Raw genomic sequence first — 21,179 nt, 5'->3', positions numbered from 1 at the left:
TTCGTGTCTACTCATTAAAACATATCCTCCAAAGATCCCCATATATTAACAATGGGTGGCTTAGTTCCAGGAATTGTCTGTTTCTGTAAATTAAATTACTTTTTTAATGTAATTCGAAGTTTAATTCATATCAACCCTGCCCAGTAAGTCTGTACTCTTTTGCTTTTGTTGAACGATTCGAGCCTTGGGCTTGGACACCTGTTTGTGTGTGTTTCTTCAAAGACTAGGGTTAGGCCTTAACTGATCATTCACGTCTGAGGAAAATGGAAAAGTACAGGCTGACAATGGACCGTGATTTAACTCAATTTCTGTTGAACTTCGCAACACCAGTGGACCCTCCCTGGGCAGGAGGCCTGGTCTGTGTTCTCCTGTGGTCAGCCGGGAGCACCCTGGCTGGGGCGGGGAGGATGCAGCAGACCAACAAAGAGGTGACAGCCTTGGCAGCAACACTCAGGCCCCTGGGACGCCACAGGGCTTCTCTGTGTTTGGTGTTACCATGGTGAGGGCAGATCATTAGAGCAGGAACTCTGCTTAAGGCTCATGGAAAGTCAAGAACATGTCTCCTCTCAGTGGAAACTCTGACTCGCCCACGGGTTAACCCTGGAAACATAGGCAAAGGTGGCTTTTAAGCATAATCTTAAGAGTCCGTGGTCTTTTCCAGGAGGAGGAATCTAGCTGTCAGATTCTCCTCGTGCCCTGGGGCAGGTCATGCATCCCAAGCCCAGCAGGGGGCGTGCAATCCTCAGGAATCACAGGAACAGGTCAGTTCAGTAATACTGGCCTGAGGCACCAGGCATGCCCAGGGCCCTCAGAGCCAGCCCTGTACATCGGCAGGCAGGCGAGACCAGGCAGGCCCTCGATCACCCATCTGTGGCCCCTGACCCACCTGACCATATGATCTGGTCAGCAGCTTCCCTTATGGAAGGACAGTGAGGTCAGTTCTACCAAATTTAGATATTTAAATAACTATTTGGCCAGAATGGACCCTTCATTTGGAGAGATAAATATAACTTGCCTGAGTGCCTCAGATTTTATGATTTTTAGTTTTATAACTTTGTGAAGATTTATTCATCTGGGTTTTATTTGCCCTAAAACATGCTGTCAGATGACAATGAAGCAGTGTTTCTCAAACTAGGTTAATGTAAAAAGCTATTTCAAAAGAAAAACAATTCTCTCAGACCCTGTAATTTTGTTTAGATTTCCTCAGTTTCAAACTTAAAAAAATTAGTATCAGACTGTGGAAATGTTTTTCAACTGCATGTAATTGCTCTAAGAGCTTTATATTTAAAACTGGTTTAAAAATATTTTAGGTTATCATCAAAATGAACATACAGATCTCTAATACTGTATTTGGGGAGCCTACTGGAGAAACAAAATTGTATGGAAAACAATTATATTACTTACACACCAGGAAATTTTAATAATCAGTATTTTTTTCTGCCTAATAAATTCTTCTTGAAATTTTGACTAGAGAAGATGTATAAATGGAACATGTAAGTAGGAGCAAGTTGCTTCTGAACTCAGCTACAGTAAGAACTGCACCCTCGCAAAGACAAAAGGCCCGAGAGAGCTGCCGTGTCCCCCACAGCGTGTCCCTTGCTTGGGTCTCCCTCCTTGCCCCGAGCACGCTGTGCTAACAGATCATTGGCCTGAGGAGCACAATTTTTCAGATGTTCTAGCAAGTGAGCTTGCCTGCTGCAGCCAAGAAGAGGGTCCCTGTGAAAATAAACCAGACAGGGCCCTGGTCTGGCGCAGGGCAGGCAGCTTGGAGACAGGCCGTGTGCACGTGGTCTAGCAGTGATGGCTAGGGTCCTGTTTCAGCTTCCTGAACGTCCGTGAGGCTGAGGACAGCAAGTGGCCTCACTCGATCTATGACCCATTTTAGTCCGGGACGCAGGCTGTGGCCGTCAGGCTGGCACAAGCCTTTGGGGCTCCGTGGGTGCAAAGCCTGCCTACTGGCCACAGCATGGGGGTAGGCAATTGAGGTCAGGGTCACCAGGGGTTACTTTAATTCTCATTACTGCCTGAAGGGCTATAACAACCATGGAGAAGGTTATAGTTACCTGTTCAAAGGAATGGAGTCCACTTTCTTTTCCTAACCTCACCATATCTTCCAAAATGTCTTTCTTCAGCTCCTGAATTGAACAATATAGGTAAGGTTACAATACCAAAACACGTTTCATACCAATACACTAGCCCTCCTCCCCCCAACTGGGGATGACCCTCCCTGGGAGCATACTTCTCATCTAACAAGTAAGTACTGGGCATGCCCAAAGGAGTGACAGGCTAAGGGACCATTTTTTTTTTTAATTTATTGGGATAACATTGATTAATAAAGTTATATAGGTTTCAGGTATATTGTATGGTGTGTTCACCACCCCAAGTCAACCACCTGATGTTTTTAAGTGGCCCTCTGGTCACTCTGCTGAGTCCCAGGGGCCCTGTCACCCCCAGAAGAGCCCAGGGCCTAGAGGAAGTGAGGGGGTCTGTGGTTGCTGCTGAGAAATGGGCGTGCGCCTGGAGGGGCTGACACTGAGCCAGCACATGGAGATTCTCTTCCATGGTGCCCTCCTTGTACCACAAGGTTTCTGCCAGGTGTGAGGGGCTAATGCTCTAAGTAGGAAGAATTGTGTTACTTTTTCAAGCCCATGACTGCCTCTCTACGTCCAGTAGACACAAAATCCACCCCATACTTGGGGAGAGCATGGCCAGTGAGTCAGAGGGCTGTGCTCACATCTGACACTGCTGTCAGCCAGCAGTGGGGCCGTGGCCAAGCGGCCATCCTCTCTGGACTCTGCTGCCAGCCAGCTGCAGAACCCGAGGGCTGGACAAGCGTCTGTGACATCTCCTGGCTCTAAAATTTGGTCGTTCACCAAACTGTGTAAGAAGAAATGTGAGTCCCTTCAACAATGAAGAGAGATGGGCTTCTGGTTTAGGATTCATGCCATTTCTAAAGCTAGAAATCTCCCTACGTGCTCCAGCTTCACCCGTCTACTGTTTCTCTGTCTTCTGGTTATGCAGCATCACGGAAGGTCTGCAACCTTTTAGGAGACAGCCCCACGGCACCGACCTTGTTTGCACAGAGCTCTGCATACGTCCCTTCGATTCCTCTCTTCTGGGCCCAGGAGGGCATGACCTCAGGGTCGGGCACCACAATGCCCACCAGAAAGGCCTGCAGTCCCACCAGAGAAAAACGAGTCATGACAGAAGCACATGTTTCCACTCCACAATATTTATGTCATTTTTTCCCCCTAAGAACATTATAAAAATTTCGATATAGGTACAAAATTAAGATACTAGTACTACAAGATACACCAATCACCAGGATAAAACAATTACCAAAATTGACAAAAGCTTTTTTAAGTCACAAAAGCCCTTATATTTTTTCCTTGGATTTATTAAAGTATAGTTGGCATATGATATTGTATTACTGACAAACGCTTTTAAAGTTGTTATTTGTGGTCCAGCTTTAAAAATAATCTCTTGGTATTCTAGGACACCACCCTTTTCTAAAAATAAGTGTACGCCTTATGTTATGAAACATTTCCACCAATATATCACACATTCTTGACAGCTTATTTTCTGATCTACTTTCTTGACTTCATAAAAAATTAATAAAGAATAAACTTAAGGAGATTAAGAATCAGTAAAGTTAGACCTACATGTACTTTTGATTCTCATGCTAAACTCAAACATGTACATTGTCAGAATGTTGACCAGTAACTCTGAGAACCAAAACATGTACTTCTCAGGATTTCCTGACCATTTTAAAATAGTTAAATTAATATGGTCCTCAATTTCATTAATATAGCTCATCAAATTATTTAGAATAATTTCATAAGATTTAATTATAGAAATCCAATGAATGAAAGAATTAGATTCACACAGTGATCTTCCTGACTTCAAATCTAAATGATGTTGAAAGAAGAATAAAAATAAACCCTCTCCAGTCCTGGCTGGTGTGGCTCAGTGGACTGAGTGCTGGCCTGTGAACCAAAGGGTGGCTGGTTTGATTCCTAGTCAGGGCACATGCCTGGGTTGCGGGCCAGGTCCCCAGGAGGGGGCATGTGAGAGGCAGCCACACATTAATGTTCCTCTCCCTCTCTTTCTCCCTCCCTCTCCTGCTCTCAGGTAAAAACAAAACAAAACAAAAAACCCTCTCCAAATAATTTTATCCTAAACCATATAAATTAACATAGCAGTTTAATATATTAAGCTATATCATCATCAGTGCCATTACTTCCTATACCTATTTATCTCTAAAGGTCATTTGCATATTTCAAAGTCAAAACAGTAGCAACCCTGAATCTTGCTTCAGCATCTGACTTCGATATTCCTCTTGGAAGTAGGTAGAGCATTAGTTAAAAGTAGCAGGTATAGCATAGGGAATATAGTCAATAATGTCATAATGGCTACGTGTGGTGACAGAGGGTACTAGACTTACTGGGGTAATGACTCCGTAAGTAATGTAAATATCAAATCACTGGGTTGTTCACCTAAAACTAATATAATACTGTACGTCAACAGTAATTGAAAAATAAAAAATTACTAAACATACACATAAAGTTGAAAGTACTGCCAGTGTCCGTTACTACTACTTCAAGCAATTTATTACCTAAGTGTAATTTACTAAACCATAAGCAATTAAGATTTCTCCTTAAAAAAGGAATTTTTCCTTACCCTGGCTGGTGTGGCTCAGTGGATTGAGTGCCAGCCTGCAAACCAAAGGTTCCAATCCCAGTCACAACACAGGCCTGGGTTACAGGCCAGGTCCCCAGTAGAGGGAATGTGAGAGGCAAACGACTGATTTTTCTCTCCCTCTCTTTCTCCTTCCCTTCCCCTCTCTCCAAAAATAATAAATAAAATCTGTTAAAAATTTTATTCTCAAACAGGAATTTTCTGTCATAATCTAATATATAAGGGAATACTGGTATTTGATAAGAAATTAATGTTTACCCCTTTAATCAAATACCAAATATATACGGAGCCATTCCGAGATAACCACATTTTCCAGCGGGCCCAGCACGGGTGGGAGGGCAAAAGGCAGGGGATTCACCTGTAAGCTGTCCCCATGGACATAGATTTGTGCCACGGGCTCACTTCGGATATAGATGTTCTCGATCTTCTCGGGTGCAATATATTCTCCCTGAGCAAGTTTAAATATGTGCTTCTTCCGGTCAATAATTTTAAGAGTTCCTGCCTATGGAGATGGACAAACAGCTTCATTAAAAAGTGGCACCCCCTGAGCCTGAACCCCTCGCTCCTTAGTGCCACAGCCACTCACTTCTGTCCTGTCGCACCCTGCAGGCTCCACCCAGGTCTGCTTCTCCCTCGGATGTTTCTGCTCTTCCACAGCCACCGAGCACCATAGGTTGATGGCTCCCAAGCTCTGCAGGACCCTAAGTGCCTACTGTCCTTTCCTCTCAGCACTTACTCCCTGCCTTGCTCCCCTCCCACTCCTGCTGCCCTCCTCCCCAGGAGGCCCACCTGACTTCCCACCAGGTCTTCCCCCTCGCCCAGGCTGTTGCTCCAGCTGTCCCTTTGCTTATGGCATCTTCAGATCGCTGCCTTAAGCCATGCTTAGGTCTGCCACCCCAGCTGCTGCCCCACCTTCAAAGAGCGGCCTCTCCACCCCCAGCACACAGCACAGCTCTGGCAGAGGCCCCTGGGGACTCCTACCTGATGGGCCAGATAACCGGGACCTCCGAGGCAAGTAGGCCACCCCTTGGGCAGTGAGTGCTGTGCTACTGGCCTCCAGACCACCCCCCACCCGCCTCCCTTCCTGAGTTTCCTAAGTGGGTCTCTCCTTCGGCTCAGCCTCTGCTTGTTGCCCATCCCTCACCCCCACTGACAATGTTCCTTGAGATAGCTGCCATTGGTCACTGCCACAACTGTCTAAGCTTCCAGCCAGGCCTCTTGACTGAGTGAAGACCCAGAACGCTCCAGAAACCAAGCCATTTACAGATGCAGTGTGCCTCCGCAGGAAGTTCCTCCCTGTCCCCCTCATGCCTGTCCCAGTCCCTGAGCCCTGAAGCCAGAGAAGGCCTTGCCACTCGCCTCCCTGGGACTTGTAGCAGTCAGGTCCTCACTCACAAGTCTCTCTCCATGAAAATCTGACCAGACTGCTGCATACACTCTGTCCCGCTCCGTCTACCTGAGCCACCAGAACCAGGGCACCCTCTCCGGAAGGGAAAAACCAGCAGGCCCTGTTCTGCTCCGAACCCAGGCTGGATGGCGAGTGCTTTTCCCATGCTGGCTTCTTTGGTGCTCACAGCACCCACCAGCTGGGTGAGGTCACCTCTGCTACACAGATGAAGGAAGGGAGGACCAGAGAGGTTACTTAACTCCTCCAAAGCCACAAGGATAGGAGGTAGGGGAATGAGGATTTGAATCAGGTCCTTCTGGAGGAGCTCATACCTTCTCCCTGCTCACTCTAATACTACTTCAAACCAGTAACGTCAGGAACGCAACCCCACAGATGGCCTGCCTGTTGTCCTGGGCTCGAGCTCAGGCACAATGCTGGGCACTCTGCATGAGTTAATTTACTTGCTTCTCACAACAGCCTGCAAGGCAGGCAGCTCCATGCAAGTGACGGGGCATCAGTGGCAGAGCCAAGACTTTGTGAGGCTTTGAGCTTTGTCCAATTCTGAGGGTCCTCTTTGAGAAAAATAACAGGAAATGAAGTACAGACCTTGGATGGGGCCTACACAAGTGAGGGGGCCCGAAGCCTTAGTTTCCTTAGCTGATGGGACTATGCACCCTCTGCCAGGGTCCAGGGCCCGCTGCTTCTTCCACACCTGTGGGTCCTCGGGTAGAGCGGCACACCTCACATTTCTATTGTCTCTGCCCTCCGCATGGGCTATTCCTCCTGCCCCGAGCGTCCTCCCCACTCTCTCCTCTCGCTCAGGGCAGGACTCAGCTCCCGGGACGCAGGCCCAGCAGGCCCCTGTCCTCCTCTGCTCTCCACAGGGGTGTGGCCCTCCATTCAAGCCCATCACGCTGGGTCGGGAACTGTCTAGAGATGCATCTCTCCCCAGAGCGAGTCCCTGGCCCGGGGCACACACCAAGGACACAGCCTTGTTCGCTGCAGCAATGAGCATTTCTCAGAGGGAAGCATGTGGATGCTGGCAGCGACAAACAGCCCGCCAGCCGTGGAGAGGGCGCAATGCCTCTCATGTGACCGGTAGACTCAGCATCTCAGAACATGCCCCCCAAACCGTAGCACCTTCCCGGAGACACAGGACAGGTTCCTGGGGTGAGCTGCATCCGGCAAGGGCTCTCGCTTTCAGTGACAGAGCCTTTTCCCGCTCACAGCTTCCCTCTAAGCATCTCCTATGTGCCAAGCATTGTGCTAAGGGCGTTATAGGTATAACCTCACTTATTCCTGACCGTAATAACTGCACAGGTAAACAATGGCATTATCTCCGTTCTCCAGACAGAATTAGGCACAATAACTGATTTGGGCTACAAGTGGGGGGCCATGGCCAAAGGTTTTCACATGGTCTCCCTCTGATTCTGTAAGTGAGTCAATACAGAGTCCCGCAGAGGGATGGGGCTTTGCCCGTAGTCACGAGAGCCACCACTGTCACAGCCAAAGGAACTCAGCTATCTTCCAGCCCTGCTCCAAGCCCTCCATACCACTCAGTGCCACCCCCCAGCTATGGGGTATCTGTTTCAGGTCTCCCACAGCTATGAACTCCTGCTGCTTACAGTCCACCCATCACATTCCATGGTTCTGTGGGGGCTCTGTCTGGAAGCCATTAGGGTAGGCAGTGGATACAGCTCCACCCTCCCACAAGGACCCCTACCCCCAGCCTCAGGAGGCTACAGGAGCTTTGGGGGCGAGGTACAGAAGAACATCTCAATCCTTGGAGGTGTTCCTGAGTGACCAGGTGTCAGGCAGGATACGGAAAGGACCCCTGCACCAGCCCAGGGCTGGCGCTCTGCGGCCCCAAACCTGCGCACCGGCAGCCAGCGCCCAATGTCTCCAGTGTGGAGCCAGCCGTCACTGTCCAGGGCCTCCTGCGTCTTGTCTGGATCTTTTAAGTAACCCTTGAACACGTTTGGTCCTCTCACACATATCTGCGGGGACAGACACCGGTTTCTCTCAGCCCACAGCATACGGGTTCCTGATGTGCGGCTGTCACGAGGCCTGTGCGGAAGAACACTGTACACCGTCCCTCAGGAAAGCCACTGGGGAGACGGCAGTGATGACAGGAGGACAAAAACAGCCACCAGAGGTCTGAGCTGTCCCCTGCCCTCTCTCAAGCAGCATCTGTCTGTCTCTCTTCCCTGCCCTGGCCACCCCTGGACTCCCCCACCACCTTTTCTTCCTCAGGAACCCCTAGCCTGCAGCATGTGCTGCTTTGTGGCACTGATGGGGTCACATCTGATCTCAAAGGCTGGCTGACTCCACCAGAGATGCCTCTGGCCCAGCCTCACGACCAAGGAGCCTCCCCTCCCAAGGTATGAGTGAGCACAGGCCAGCTCCCCCTCCCCCACTGGGCCTGTCTGCAAACGGTCATGTTTCTGCTGGGACAGAGCCACAGCAGCAGGCCATGCCACTGAGGGGAAAAACGGAATTTCCTTGGAAATTCCTTATAAAGTTTGGAAATTCCAGTTCTTTATTTAGACCAGCTCAGTCCCAGCCTTGCTTCAAAAACAAACAAAAAAACCCCCCTGAATTTGGTTGAGTCAAATTAATCAGTAGTTTAAAGTGACTTTACACACAGGGTAAAAGGAAAATAGTTCTTTTTTCCTTTCACTCACCACATGTAGCACCCACAGGTGCGAAAGCTGAATGCTGAGCTTACCTCTCCCTCTCCTCTGCTGGCCCAGTAGTTCAGCTCCTCGACGTCGACGAGCTTGATGTGATTGCAGGGCAGCGGCGCCCCTACGTGCCCTGGAACATGGAGCAGCATGGCACCGGTCAGTGTGCAGGCTGGTTTCAGCACTGAAGACACTCCATGCCTTGCCAAACCCCTCAAGCAGCCCAAGTTGGGGATTGTGGATGAGAAGCAACACACATTTCCACAGGCATTTGTTACAGGCCAGGGCAGACGATAAAACAGAGTTCTGGAGAGTGGAGAGGCCAGCCTCTGTGGGCCTTGTTTTGGTTCTTAAAGAGTTGCACAAGCACGCTGGCCTAGCACCAGCCTGCACAGGGTCTGCGTGGGGCTCATACCCACACCAACCACGTGGTCGGGATATGTGTTTGTCTCACCAGAGGACATGCTCACTGATTGTAGAGAGAGGGGAAGAGAGGGAGAGAAGGAAACATCGAAGCAGCAGAGAAACATCGATCGGTTGCCTTTCATACACACCCTCACTGGGCAAACCGGCAACCTAGGCACGTGCTCTGACCGGGAATAGAACCCACAACCTTTCAGTTTATGGAATGACACTCCAACCAACTAAGCCATGCTGGCCAAGGCATAAGATGCTTTTTATTTTACTTTATTTTTAAAGATTTTATTTATTTTAGAGAGAAGGGGAGGGACAGAGAGAGGGGGAGAAGATCGTTGATGTGAGTGAGAAACAACGGTTGGCTGCCTCTCATATGTGTCCTGACCAGAGACTGAACCTACAACTCAGGCATGTGCCCCGACTGGAAATCATCAAACCCGCAACCTTTCAGCATCCAAAACCAGATGGCATCCAACCAACTGGGCCACACAGGTCAGGGCAGGATTTTTTTTATAATTGTGCCCATATTAAAAGATTTTCCCCACTGCCAGATCGCATGCCTTGGTTTGGGGTTCAGTGTTGCTTTTGCTGCAGTCACCGGACTGTTGGTTTATGTGCACAGTGATCGTCTAGAACTCTTATTCAAGTTCAGATTTTGATTTAGTAGATCTGGGATGAGCCCTGAGCTTCTGCACTGCTTACAGTCACCCAGGAGATGATGCCGACGCTTCTGGTCCACACACTACATTTTGAATAACAAAGGAAATGGAAAGGAATGGAAAACAGAATGAGGTAACTCGCCCTGAAAAACAAGACTTCAAATTCTGGGTCTTATACACTCCAACCACAAAATTACAGTGGAGTCATTTTCTAGTCATTTTTTGTGGTTGTTACAGAATTCACTGGCGAGATGGTGGAATTTTAATCTGGTGCTGGCCAAGGTCCTGAAAGAAAAGGGAGCGACAGAGCCAAGGAGATAAAAAAATTAGTGGTGACACTTTGGTTTCTGTTTTAAATGAGAGGCTGTAAAGTCTTTTATAATTTGTACAAAGATGCCTATCTTCCCATAGTCAATTGCCTTTGCAAGTTTTTTATGCTAAGAATGAATAAAAAAGGCAAAACCTCAAAAGTCTTACACAGGAAAATGTACAGAATGGCATAAGAGGGAAGAAAGTGGCCAAAAGGAAGAGGGTGCACCAGAGAGATCAGTAAATGTGATGGCAGCTACCAGAAAAACGTTAGTGAGCCAGGGCTCCAGAAGACAGTCCTTGTAGTGTATTTGCCAGTAGTAGAAAGATCCAAGACTTTACATACACACCAAAGGCTTTATTCTGCTAGAGCTTAAATGATAAAATTCAGCTCTGGTTGGTGTGGCTCAGTGGATGGAGTGACAGCCTGTGAACGAAGGGATCACTGGTTTGATTCCCAGTCAGGGCACATGTCTTTGTTGTGGACCAGGTGCCCGGTGGGGGGGCGCACAAGAGGCAACCACACATTGATGTTTCTATCCCTCTATTTCTCCCTCCCTTTCCCTCTCTGAACATAAATAAATAAAACCTTTTAAAAAACAAGTTTATAAAAAAAGGATAAAACTCAGAAAAAAATACTTCCCTACTTGACTTGGACAAATATGATTTCGATTTCAAATCCACCCATCATGTTTCAGCTGACTACCCAGGGTGCCCTGCGGATAGGACTGAGTTCCTGGGTGTTTTTCTTGTGCACACACGCTCTCCTGGGTTTTCCACTCTGCAGTGAGCAAACCCAAAGCGTGAGAGTGGCCCTGGGCTCACAGGGGAGGTTGGGGCCCTAAAGGATTCTTTTGCTGGTTGGTCTTCAGATTCTTCCAGTATCTGGTCTAAACTTGTGATGGATAATACAGGGGCTACCTGCTGCTTCCTGCTTGCCCTGAAAGATGAGTCTCTTCAGAATAAGGGCGTGGCTAGGAGCTGCCCCTTCCTGAGGCTGCCACTGCCATCTGACGTGACAGACACTAATGTGATAGGATGCTGTAGTTCCCAAGGGGCCTCGGCAATGGCCCTTTACGAAACAGTGCTCTGGCCACTAGGAAGCTGCCTCCCCTTCCTTAATAACATTCAGTTCATAGCCTGATTCCTTCATTTTGAAACGACAATAAGCAAGACTATGTGGTGCCCAGAACCTATGAAATCTAGTACATTGACATTTACTGCTATGATCATTTTCTACCTGGAGCTACATTGTGATCTATTACTTCTTTTTTAAAAATATGACTTCTATTTATCTATAAAAGAAATGGAAACATTCAAATAAAGGCAGGAAAATGCAAAAATATGTAACGAAGAGAACAACAGACCCGTGATGCCACAACCTAGGTATAACCACCATCGGTGTGCTCTGTGCTATGGTTTTTCTGCTGTCAATTTACTTTCCACGAGAAAGGTTTGCAGCTGTTTTAACTCAGCAGTGCCTGGTGAACCATTCGACCTCTCCCATCCATCCTACCTGAGGTCCAGTCCCCAGGGGTGGTGAACGTACATCCAGCTGTGCACTCAGTTTGGCCATAACCTTCATAAACCTTCAAGCAAAACATGGAAACCACACTGTAGGCACGCATGCCCCTGCTGTGGGCTCAGTTCCCACCGGATGCCTGGCTGCTCCGTGCTGGGCATGGTGGGAAGGGAGATGCTATAGAGGCAGGTAACTCCAGGTGAAGCTGAACACAGATAACAGGGGTGGTTACTTTGCTCGGAAGAAGTGCTACTTTTACCACACTTAGTAGATAAGGTTATGTGGTTCGGGATAAAGTCTTCTGATCTATTTTCAACTACTGACTCTATTTTTCATTTGGATAATGTCTATTAAAGACAAACACTGTAAAGTTTACTGTGTGCTTTATTTTGTCTCTGTAAAGTATTCCCCTCCAGAGCCTCACGTGTTGAAGGAATATGCTATGTGGGAGCGTCTGCCCTTAGGAGTGGTCAGGCGGTGTTGGGGTAGAAGAGGCCGGTAGCTTTGCAAGTATAAAAATTTAAGCATTAATATTGATGAAATAGCTGTGTCTACTTTACTTATTATCCATCAGTCACAGCTGTGTTACTGTACCCTGCATATGTAGAAACTTAATAAATATTAATCGAATGGGTAAATGTAGGAATGGACTTTTTAAATCAAGTGACAAAACCCAAATGGACTTTCATCACCCCCTCCCTTGGGCTCCTTTGCTGGGTAGGGCAGAGTTTTGCAGGCTGAAGCCAGCCACAGAGGTGCTGTTCCGGGCCTGGTGCGGATTCTCCAGCATGTTGATGACCCTCGTGCAGTTCATCGGACCCCTCTTCCCGGGGTGGGTGCACCAGGGCTTTCCCAAATGTGGGAAGGTCAGCCTGGCTTTCACTGGCACTGGGGTTTTCTCATCCTCAGAGAGACTGGGCTTTTACCCAGCTGAAATCTTGCCCCCAGAACCTTTCTCTGCACAGTAAAAGGTGTAGCGGGGTTCTGGCCCTGTCCTAACACACACCGCACTGCCCCCAGCGTAGGCCGCGGGAAGGTGATACCTGGCACCCCAGAGCCGCCCGGAGGAAGCCCAGGACTGTTGGTGACGCGGGCGCTGCTCCAGTCACGATCATCCGCACGCACCCGCCCAGGCTGGCCTGCGAGGAGAGAGGCGCCTGCTAGGCTCTGTGTGGCTGGGGGTGGCATCTAGCCCATCTGGGCCTCAGCCAAGGTCAACATTCAGCAACGGGACTTGATCTGGACCCTAGGGTAGGGCTCGGAGAGGAGGCCTGAGGCTGCATAACCGGGCAGAGGAAGTCCCTTCTCCTTCAAAGGAACCGACACAACCAGCTGCGCACCTCAAGCCTCCATGTGGCCAACTCTTTCAAGTCTTTCGAGATAAGTGCTGTTAATCTACGTGGCATTCCATGATTTCAGTTCTACTTTCCTTCAAATACACAGCTGTCCCCTCCCCCTCCCATCATTTGCAAGCACCCGAAACAATTACTTAGGACAACTCCTTCCCACTTCCACTCTAATGGCGTAAGCTTTTTTGTTTATAAATCAATACCCTGGCTGCTCTATTTACTATGTGCTGCAGAGAACAAAGAATTCCTTGAATATGTTGTTTCTGTAAGTTGAGCCAAGAGAGATTAAATATTAATTTTCATAGCTGAAAATAGAGAAGTAAGAAAAAAGTAAGTAATGATACTAATTAACTACACATTCCTAGGGTAACGCAGGGCTTGGATGCGTTAGTGCGGCTCTGGAGGTGAGCAAGTCATGGTCAGCCTGACTTGGGAGAGGCTGAAGGGAGGGGACACAGGAGGGCCAAGGAGGACTCTTGGCCATCTGTCTCAAACCCAATGCTGCCGGGAAGCCACCATGGCCAGGGCTACAAGGAGGGCCACGGGAACCCTCACGCCCAGGAGCTCCTTGGCAGACGTGGTAACCCAGGCACAGCTGCCCCGATGCCCATGGAAGGCAGTGGACCCACTTTCCAGGAGTCCTTGCTGGTTGCCTTTTGGCAAATATAACACATCCCCAAATAACAAAAGTGAGTCCTTTAAGGCACAAGTGACAAACACAAGGCCCACTGGCTGGATCCCACCCTCCACCTTGTTTTATCCGGCCTGGAGCCTTGCTTCTACCTGGCGGTGGCACTGAGCTCCTTGCCCCTAGTTAAGGAGTAGTTACATCTATACAGTCCTAAAATGACATTCGCCCTTTGAAGGTAACCTCGAGGCTGATGTGGCCCCCAGTGAAAATGAGTTTGTCATCCCTGCTTTAAGATTTCAATGGAAGCTTAAAGCTTTGATTTCATGACCAAATGAGTTATTATTTTATAAGATTAGCAGCCACTGGGACGAACTTCTCTAATTCCTCAGTCGGGCCATCCACTGGACACTTGCGTGTCGCTCTATAACCTCTTGTTCATGCTCTTACCTGAACCTTATGAAAGAAGAGTTCATCCCAGATACTGTCATTCCTGATGATCCCACTCCGGACCTCAGCCTGTTTACGCTTTGCTGCGAACTCCAGAAGCCAGCGCTTTAACGGTGTGTTCGCCTGGCTGAAGATCTGAGGGGCAGAAGGCGGAAGGAGCTGTGAGCCTGCACGTCCGCCTTCAGACAGGAAGAAGGCCCACCCTGGCCCAAGGGAAGCCACAATCCACTGTGCCGCTGCGGGAGGTCAGTGAACGTGTGACATCCAGCTGCAGGTCAACACCACCGAGGTGGAGGCACATTATGGGACTAGAAACTCCTGGAAAAAGTCTCCCCAACAAGGGTTTTGGGAAGTAGGAAGAAAACAGATGAGAATCAGGAAATGTATAAGAGGCCACTTCTAGGACCTGGGGCTCTAGGCCCTGGCCACACAAGCAGATATCGAGCCCCTCAGCCTGGCCAGGGACTCCGTGCGGGCTCACCTTATCATACATCCGGTTCAGTAGCCGTGGGACCACCGGGAAGATGGTGGGGCACAGAGCCTTCATGTCATCGGAAAGAAGACGGATGTCTCCCTGGAAGAAGCCGACGCGCCCTCCGTGGCAGTAGACGACAGACTGGAGGGGAGGACAAGCAGGGAGGAGGCTCTGAGGACGGTCACTCCTGGCTGCGGTCCACAGCTGTCCACAGTTCTGCCCTATGTGGAGGGCGCCCATGACCCCCACCCCAGGTCTGGCTGCTGCCATGAGACACCCAACACTATCTGAAGCGACAGTCCCCCTCCCTCACCTCACTGCCTTCCCATTTGGGCACAGGGAGGAGAAGCATGAGCCGGGTGGAACAGAGCCTCTGGGAGATGCCAGAGCAGCCAGTGCCCCTGTGCTGCCCTCCTGCTCACTCCCAAACCCTGGGCTGGAGCCCCCCTGGGGACTCCAGTCTCCGAGCTGTACTGCACCCTATGAATAGGTCTGCTGCAGGTCTCAGAGAGCCCGCAGATTCCCTGGGGACACCTCAGCAACTGTGGAAGGGTGTGCAGTGCCCACAAGGACTGGACAGGCTGCTAATGTTGTGGGGGAGGCCAGCAGGGGGCCTGGTGGTTGCTAACGGGCTAGCAATGTGCCAGGGGCTTAATACACACTCCTGTCTTCAATGCTTATAGCAGCCCTATGTGGGAGACAGCATTTCACAGCTCCCTTTTATAGGCGAGGAACGCAAAGCTCAGACAGGTAAAGGGACCTGCCCAGTCACAAAACTAGTTCACAGTGTTGCTGGCATTCTAATCTAGGTCTGGAAAGCTGGACAGTGTGATCTAATATGCCACATCTCCCCCAAGGGGAGAGGGGAGAGGCTTAGAAGACTATTTACTCGCAGGCTGGCCCCTTGAGTGACACATGGATAAAAAATTCTTCGTTAGCACAATATCATGTGGGCCCCCCACTCCCTCTGCACCCCACAAGGCCTGTCTCAGGGCCAGTCCAGCACCAGTCCCTCTACAGCCTTAGGGGTTCTGATGGTTCACTGCCCAAATTCACTGTCTTGTTTTCTTTGTGAAGGGTTCGTGAGTAATGGAACTTATAGAATGCAAGTGTTTTGGCCATAAGCGGAGTCACGCTGCACAGAGCTTGGATGGCAAAGCGCTTCCGCAAAGCTGCAGTGCTCTCTGTGCCCGTGCCACCAGCTGGGGCCTCCGTCCAGGTGTGTCCACAGGTAAGTGAGGCAGGGCCGGCCTGGGTTCTCTGCTGGAGCCATATTCCCCAGAGGGACAGGGGGGTTGGCCAAGGTCCTCTGACCCCTCAAACCCCTGTGGTACCTTCTGAGGACAGGGTGGTTTAGTTCTACTTCCTGGCACCAGTGACAAGTGACACCCTGCTAGGGTTCTGGGTTCTGGGCACAGACTGTGCCTCCCTGAAGCCAGGGCCTTACCTGCACCATTCGCTCAAACATGTGTGCTAAAGGCAAATAGGAAATGTGCACATCCGCACAAGTGGGAGCCCACTGACTCTGCAAGAAAAGAGAAGGAGCCCAGGCAAGGCCCGGTCAGGCAGGTGGGCGTCTTACCTGGATCACTCTCTCAAACATGTGAGCCAGAGGCAGGAAGGAGATGAGCACATCGTCCTGTCTCGGAAAGATCACTTTCTGCAGGTGACGGGCATGGGAGACAGAAAGGAAAGAAACACTGACAGGAAGACAACAAGAGAGTCATAAAACAATAAAGAGAAAATGATCCTGGAGGGGCGAACAGGAAGAGGGGAGGGGAGGGGGCACAGAGAAAGAGGTGAGATGAGAGAGGAAAAAATGAGAGCGAGAGAGAGAAAAGGCGAAGCAAAAGAGAGGGAGAGAGGAGTAAGAGACAGAAAGAGAAAGAGTGATGGAAAGAGGGAGAGGGAGAGAGAGAGAGGGCAGCATGGAAGCGGAGTGTTAGGTCGCAGCGCCAGAGGGTCTAGCTGTCTGCAGAAGCAAAGGGCCAAATGAAGCACACATAAACCAGCAGAGCGCAGCTCCGCAGCGAAGTCTCCTTTGGGGAAGGGCCTGCACCTCACTTGGGGTCCGTTGGCGCCAGACAGCTTCTCCCTGTCCCCGGCTGCAGGACCTGCCCAGGCCCCATCTCTCCAGTCTGCCTGGGCCGCCTGGGCTGCCTGGGCAGCTCTCCGCAGGTCTCGGCTTGTCAGCACTTCCTAGTCCTTCCAGAGAAAGGGGCCCAGAATACCCTAGACCTATACCAGCTGTGGCTGGGGTGCCTGCCCTGGACCAAGGAGGGGGCAAGGCCAAGCCGAAGATGGACGTGTTTGGCCTCTCACTGGCCAGGGCCTTAAAGGGGAAGGCTGGGAGGGAGGCCCGCTGTGTCCCCAGGCCCACGTCTCACAGATGGACTGAGCTCAGGGTCAGGGCTGGGCCATGCCTTTGGGAGCTTTCCTTTGCTGGACTTCCTTGCTCCCTGTCCTTTTGCTGGGCTGACTTTGGACAAGTGTGGACAAGATCCGGGAAGCCGGCTCTACCAAAACATGGAATGTTTGGGGGTACCCTCCACAGCGCCACGTGCCAAGGGTGGGTCTCTCTCCACAGGGTGGAAAGGTCTCACTTCCATGAAAAGGCACATTTCTTGCCCCTAAAGGAAACTGTAGGACATTCAGATACTCACCACGTGTGGGAAAAAGGTCCTTCTTTCTAAGTCAGTTATAAAATGCTAACGTGTTTTTATCGGGCCTTCTCACTTTACATTTACCTTTTTAATAAGCACAGTGTTACATTTCAGCGGTTGCCATCATTTCTCAGACCCTAGTAGTCCTTCAGCATGAAATGACTGAATTAAACCCTGACCTGCTTGAAAAACAGCTATTAAAGGTTCTTTTCTAAGTCAAGGCATACACAAACCACAGGTGTACCAGTTTTTGAAGTTCAAAATGCAAAAACAGATGTATGTGTTTTTTCCTTCTGGGATTTCTGACCACTCTTAGAAATCAACTAAATGTTTATTGGGTGAAGACCATTTCGGTGTTTGGGATTAAAAGCTTCTGTGAGAGGGGGGCTGCTCTAACAAGAATGGAAACTCCTGCCTGTGAAAGGCAGCCCAGATTCTATCGGGGGCAGGGGGTAGAAAACAAACACAAAAAACCTCTGAGGTTTGAGGATGTCCTCAAGAGGCACCTGCATTAGTGAGTCTACTTTATTCACCTCTGTCACTTTCAGAAAGCCCGAGAAGTCGGCCACCACGTTGCCATGGGTCAGCATTGCACCCTTTGGGTTCCCTGAAAGAGAAAGCAAGAAGGTGAATTAGTTGGAAGCTCAAGGGCCACACTCCTTAAGAGCAGCATCCAAGCCGGAAGTCCCGGACACCAGTGCCGTCCACCCAAGCCTCTGTCCTTCGTCCACAGCTGTCCTCAGAGTCCGAGGCAGACGAGGGCTACTTCAGGGACCCTTAACCTGTAGATGCTTGAAGCCCATCTGGAGGCTCCCAGCAGTTTAGGACCAGAAGGAAAGGGACACAGCTGCATAGGTGAGGTGCCTCAAGGGACTGGTGACTTGTGGCCTCTCCCTCTCCTGCCTCCCTCAGGCCACCTCACAGACACCCAGGGACCTGTGTTGCCCTAGCCCCCAGGAACCAGCAGTCAACTCTGCTGGGAGGAGACTTCCTTGCTGCATCTACGACCCGGGAAGACCGAGCTCAGGCCAAGCAGGAGGCCCGGAGGCTGAAGTAGTCCCTTCTGCCTGCTCTTCGCAGGGATGGGACATGGATGGTCCTGCGGTGTCATGACATGACCTGTCACTACTGCCTGTGAGGACGCCCAGGGCTTCCAGGGTGGCTCACAGGGCCAGAGGGCTGGTGGGAGCCTGGGACAGCCCTGGGATGCTGCCGGCTGGTGTGACTGGGCTCGAATCCTGGTCTTGGCTCTCACTGCCAGCCGTTGTTCCCCTCACTTTCCTTACCTGCAAAATGGGGACAGGGGACTGACTTCATAGGGCTTTTATATGCTCTAAGGACATAATTCATGCACAAAAGATGTTAGAAGTTTCCACCGAGTCAGCAGATACAATAGCTGTAAAACTCCAAAAGAGATGGGCCAGGCCATGTGCAGAATTTCCCCCCAATATCAAGTAAACCAATAACGTGACTTTGCAACCCTCACCCAGAAAGCGGTAATCAAAGGGCTGAGTGAACAGGGGTGGAGAGTATTGCACTGAGTCAGCAAGCGTCCAGGGAACAAAGAGTGAGTTTTAACCATCTGCCCCAAACCAGCTCCCAGCTTCCCTTTCCCACTTACTCATTCTCCCTCCCCATGTCCACCTGGTGGGAGAGGGTGGGAGAGAGTGGTAGAGGTTAGGAGCCTTCACTAGCAAGGGAGGAGGAGGAGAAACTTCAGAGAGGCCCTGGCAGGGTGGCTCAGTTGGTTGGAGCATTGTTCCATATGACAAAAAAGTTCGATTCCTAGTCCAGGCACATACCTAGGTTGCGGATTCGATCCTGGAAGGCAACCGATTGATGTTTCTCTCTCAGTTGGTTTCTCTCTCTCTCTCTCTCATCAATAAATGTATATCCTCAGTGAGGATATAAAAAAGAAAGAAAGCCCACAGGGGAAGGGTGGACCACACCTTGCTCACTACGCCTGCAGCCAGTCCGGCTGGGAGGGCAGAGGTCCGGTGAGGCAGACTGATTCATGCTTCGGACTGACACTTATAATTCTGAAACAAGAGCCATCACAGCCAAGGAGAAAATCTTCCCAGAATGATTCCACCACCAGAACCATGAGCCACATGTCAGATTCAGACCATCTGTTCCAGCCTTCCCCACAGAAAGAATCACGTAGCTCTTGACGAAGCTGGGAGCTGGGACACGGTGTGGAAGAAAAACTATGTCTGGGCCTCTGATGCCAAGGACGTGCACAGCTCATGTGCTGGATGGGACAATGACGACCAGAGGCGCAGCACAGGCTTAGACTGACGCCAAGGAAATGTAAGTGTGACGCCAGGCACGGTGACATCAGCCAGAGGCATGCTCACTGCCCAGCTCTGCCCTGGCACCAGCCACACCTCTGCAGGGGGAGGCTTGGCACCACCCGCCACCTGCTTTCAGGCCCTGCATTCCCCACTCCCACATTCCACCCCCACGCCACAGACGCAGCCTGGGCAGGGGAGCTCAGCATCTGGAAAGGTGCCCACATGTGGCCTGCCCTCTCCAGGTGGGCAAGAGCACATTTATGCATTGTGAGTTCTTTCCAGATGCAGGGGTGCCATCCGTGACCAAGGGACCTGCTAAAAGCCTGGGGGCACTCTTGGATGGCAAGGACCCAAAGCTAAAAGCCACAGTAGTGACCTGCTCCCCAACCCCAGGCAGAAGAATGTGTCACCACGATTTCACAGTGTGAAATTCGTGACACAAAGAGACACCAACCAGAAGGGCATCTTTGAATTCTGGGTTGGCTCTGGGTACCAGCCCCTGGAGAGCGAGGGCTATGTTAGTTTTTCTCTAACAGGCTTAGCAATGTGCTAGAAATTCTCAACCCCCCTTGAGTTAATGGCAAATATTCATCTCAGTTCAATAAGGCCAAGTGAGTCACGACCCACCCATGTGGACAGGCCCCCTCGTGGGGCTGGTCAGGGTCCCGCCAGATGCCCTCGAGGCTGTGTCTGTAGAAGGCTCGGGGAGCCCCAGTCACTGCCCACCAAGCGCTATCATCCAGGCGGGCCAGTCTCCATACTGGAGAAAGATGGCTGGAAACTTTGCACCCATTCTGGGCAGGGCAAGTGACTTCCCAAGTTGTCAGATGAGAGGGAGAGGCAGCGACGGGAAGAGCCCTGGGCTGGGAGCTGGCAGAGTAGGGCATGAGTCCAACGCCTCCATTTGCTGGTGGTGTCCGCTGGGCCAGTCCCCACACTGCTAACCACACAGGCTGTGCCGCAGCCCCAGGGGCGCAGTAAGGGGGGAACGGGGCACTACAGGCAACAAGGTGCTGTGCCTGTGGCCGAGGTCCTCCTGCGTGCACTTGGCCTCACCCAGGAACGCACTGTTCCCCTTGTTGTCCCTGCAGTGGACACCCAGTGTGTCATCTCTGCTTGCTCTCTTCCTGACAGCCTTGGCCAGGCGCACCAGCCCCAGCCTGCAGAGCACCTGCCCTGCCCCTTCATACCCCTTCCCGTCTTCTACTGGGCACCTCTAGTCATTCTCATCACAGATGAGAAATCAGGGACAGTGGTGGCAGAAGGGTTAAGTGACCTGCTTGTAGCTCCTTGGAAAGTGGCTCTCAGATACCACTCCCTACCTTCCTCCCGAAGTCCCTGACACAAAGACCAGGCAGGGGCAGGAAGCTGAGGGGTGGGAGCTGCTTCTCACAGAGGAATGGCATGATCCCTCAGCCCAGCCTTCCTCTGGCTCTAACCCCAGGAAGTGGCAAGTCCCCACCCTGGACCTCCCAGCCCACACCTGTCCATCTGTGTCCAGCCCCCCTGTGCTGCCCTGTCCTGGGCACTGGAGGAAGCAGCAATGACCCAACATCTGGATCCAGTCACAGGACATGGCTCAGCCCATCCCAGAAGGCACCAGAGACCCCCGCAGTCACCCTGACCAGGTTTCCAGGGAAGGGA

The 21,179-nt window shown here is 50.8% G+C and overlaps 1 protein-coding gene across 5 annotated transcripts in view; it reads right to left on the bottom strand.

Annotated features, from left to right (window-relative positions):
• The window catches only part of ACSL6 (acyl-CoA synthetase long chain family member 6), a 60,661-nt gene that overhangs the window by 12,640 nt on the left and 26,842 nt on the right, over nucleotides 1-21,179 (bottom strand). For 4 of the 5 annotated variants that reach the window (XM_045823402.1, XM_045823389.1, XM_045823411.1 and 1 more), the window contains 11 exons: nucleotides 17,775-17,848; nucleotides 16,161-16,238; nucleotides 14,585-14,719; nucleotides 14,104-14,238; nucleotides 12,720-12,815; nucleotides 11,671-11,743; nucleotides 8,814-8,902; nucleotides 7,966-8,082; nucleotides 5,057-5,200; nucleotides 3,071-3,172; nucleotides 2,064-2,135 (listed from right to left, as the gene is read on the bottom strand). In XM_045823402.1, coding sequence (XP_045679358.1) covers nucleotides 2,064-2,135; nucleotides 3,071-3,172; nucleotides 5,057-5,200; nucleotides 7,966-8,082; nucleotides 8,814-8,902; nucleotides 11,671-11,743; nucleotides 12,720-12,815; nucleotides 14,104-14,238; nucleotides 14,585-14,719; nucleotides 16,161-16,238; nucleotides 17,775-17,848 — 1,115 coding nt within the window. Of the gene's footprint in view, nucleotides 1-2,063; nucleotides 2,136-3,070; nucleotides 3,173-5,056; nucleotides 5,201-7,965; nucleotides 8,083-8,813; nucleotides 8,903-11,670; nucleotides 11,744-12,719; nucleotides 12,816-14,103; nucleotides 14,239-14,584; nucleotides 14,720-16,025; nucleotides 16,104-16,160; nucleotides 16,239-17,774; nucleotides 17,849-21,179 lie in introns of all 5 variants that reach the window. The other variant, XM_045823382.1, reaches the window with a different exon arrangement.

Source organism: Phyllostomus hastatus, unplaced genomic scaffold (genome assembly GCF_019186645.2).
Source record: "Phyllostomus hastatus isolate PE091 unplaced genomic scaffold, TTU_PhHast_1.1 phas_contig_150, whole genome shotgun sequence".
NCBI lineage: Eukaryota > Metazoa > Chordata > Mammalia > Chiroptera > Phyllostomidae > Phyllostomus > Phyllostomus hastatus.
Note: the sequence above shows the minus strand (reverse complement) of the source record. Positions and strands in the feature narration are given on the sequence as shown.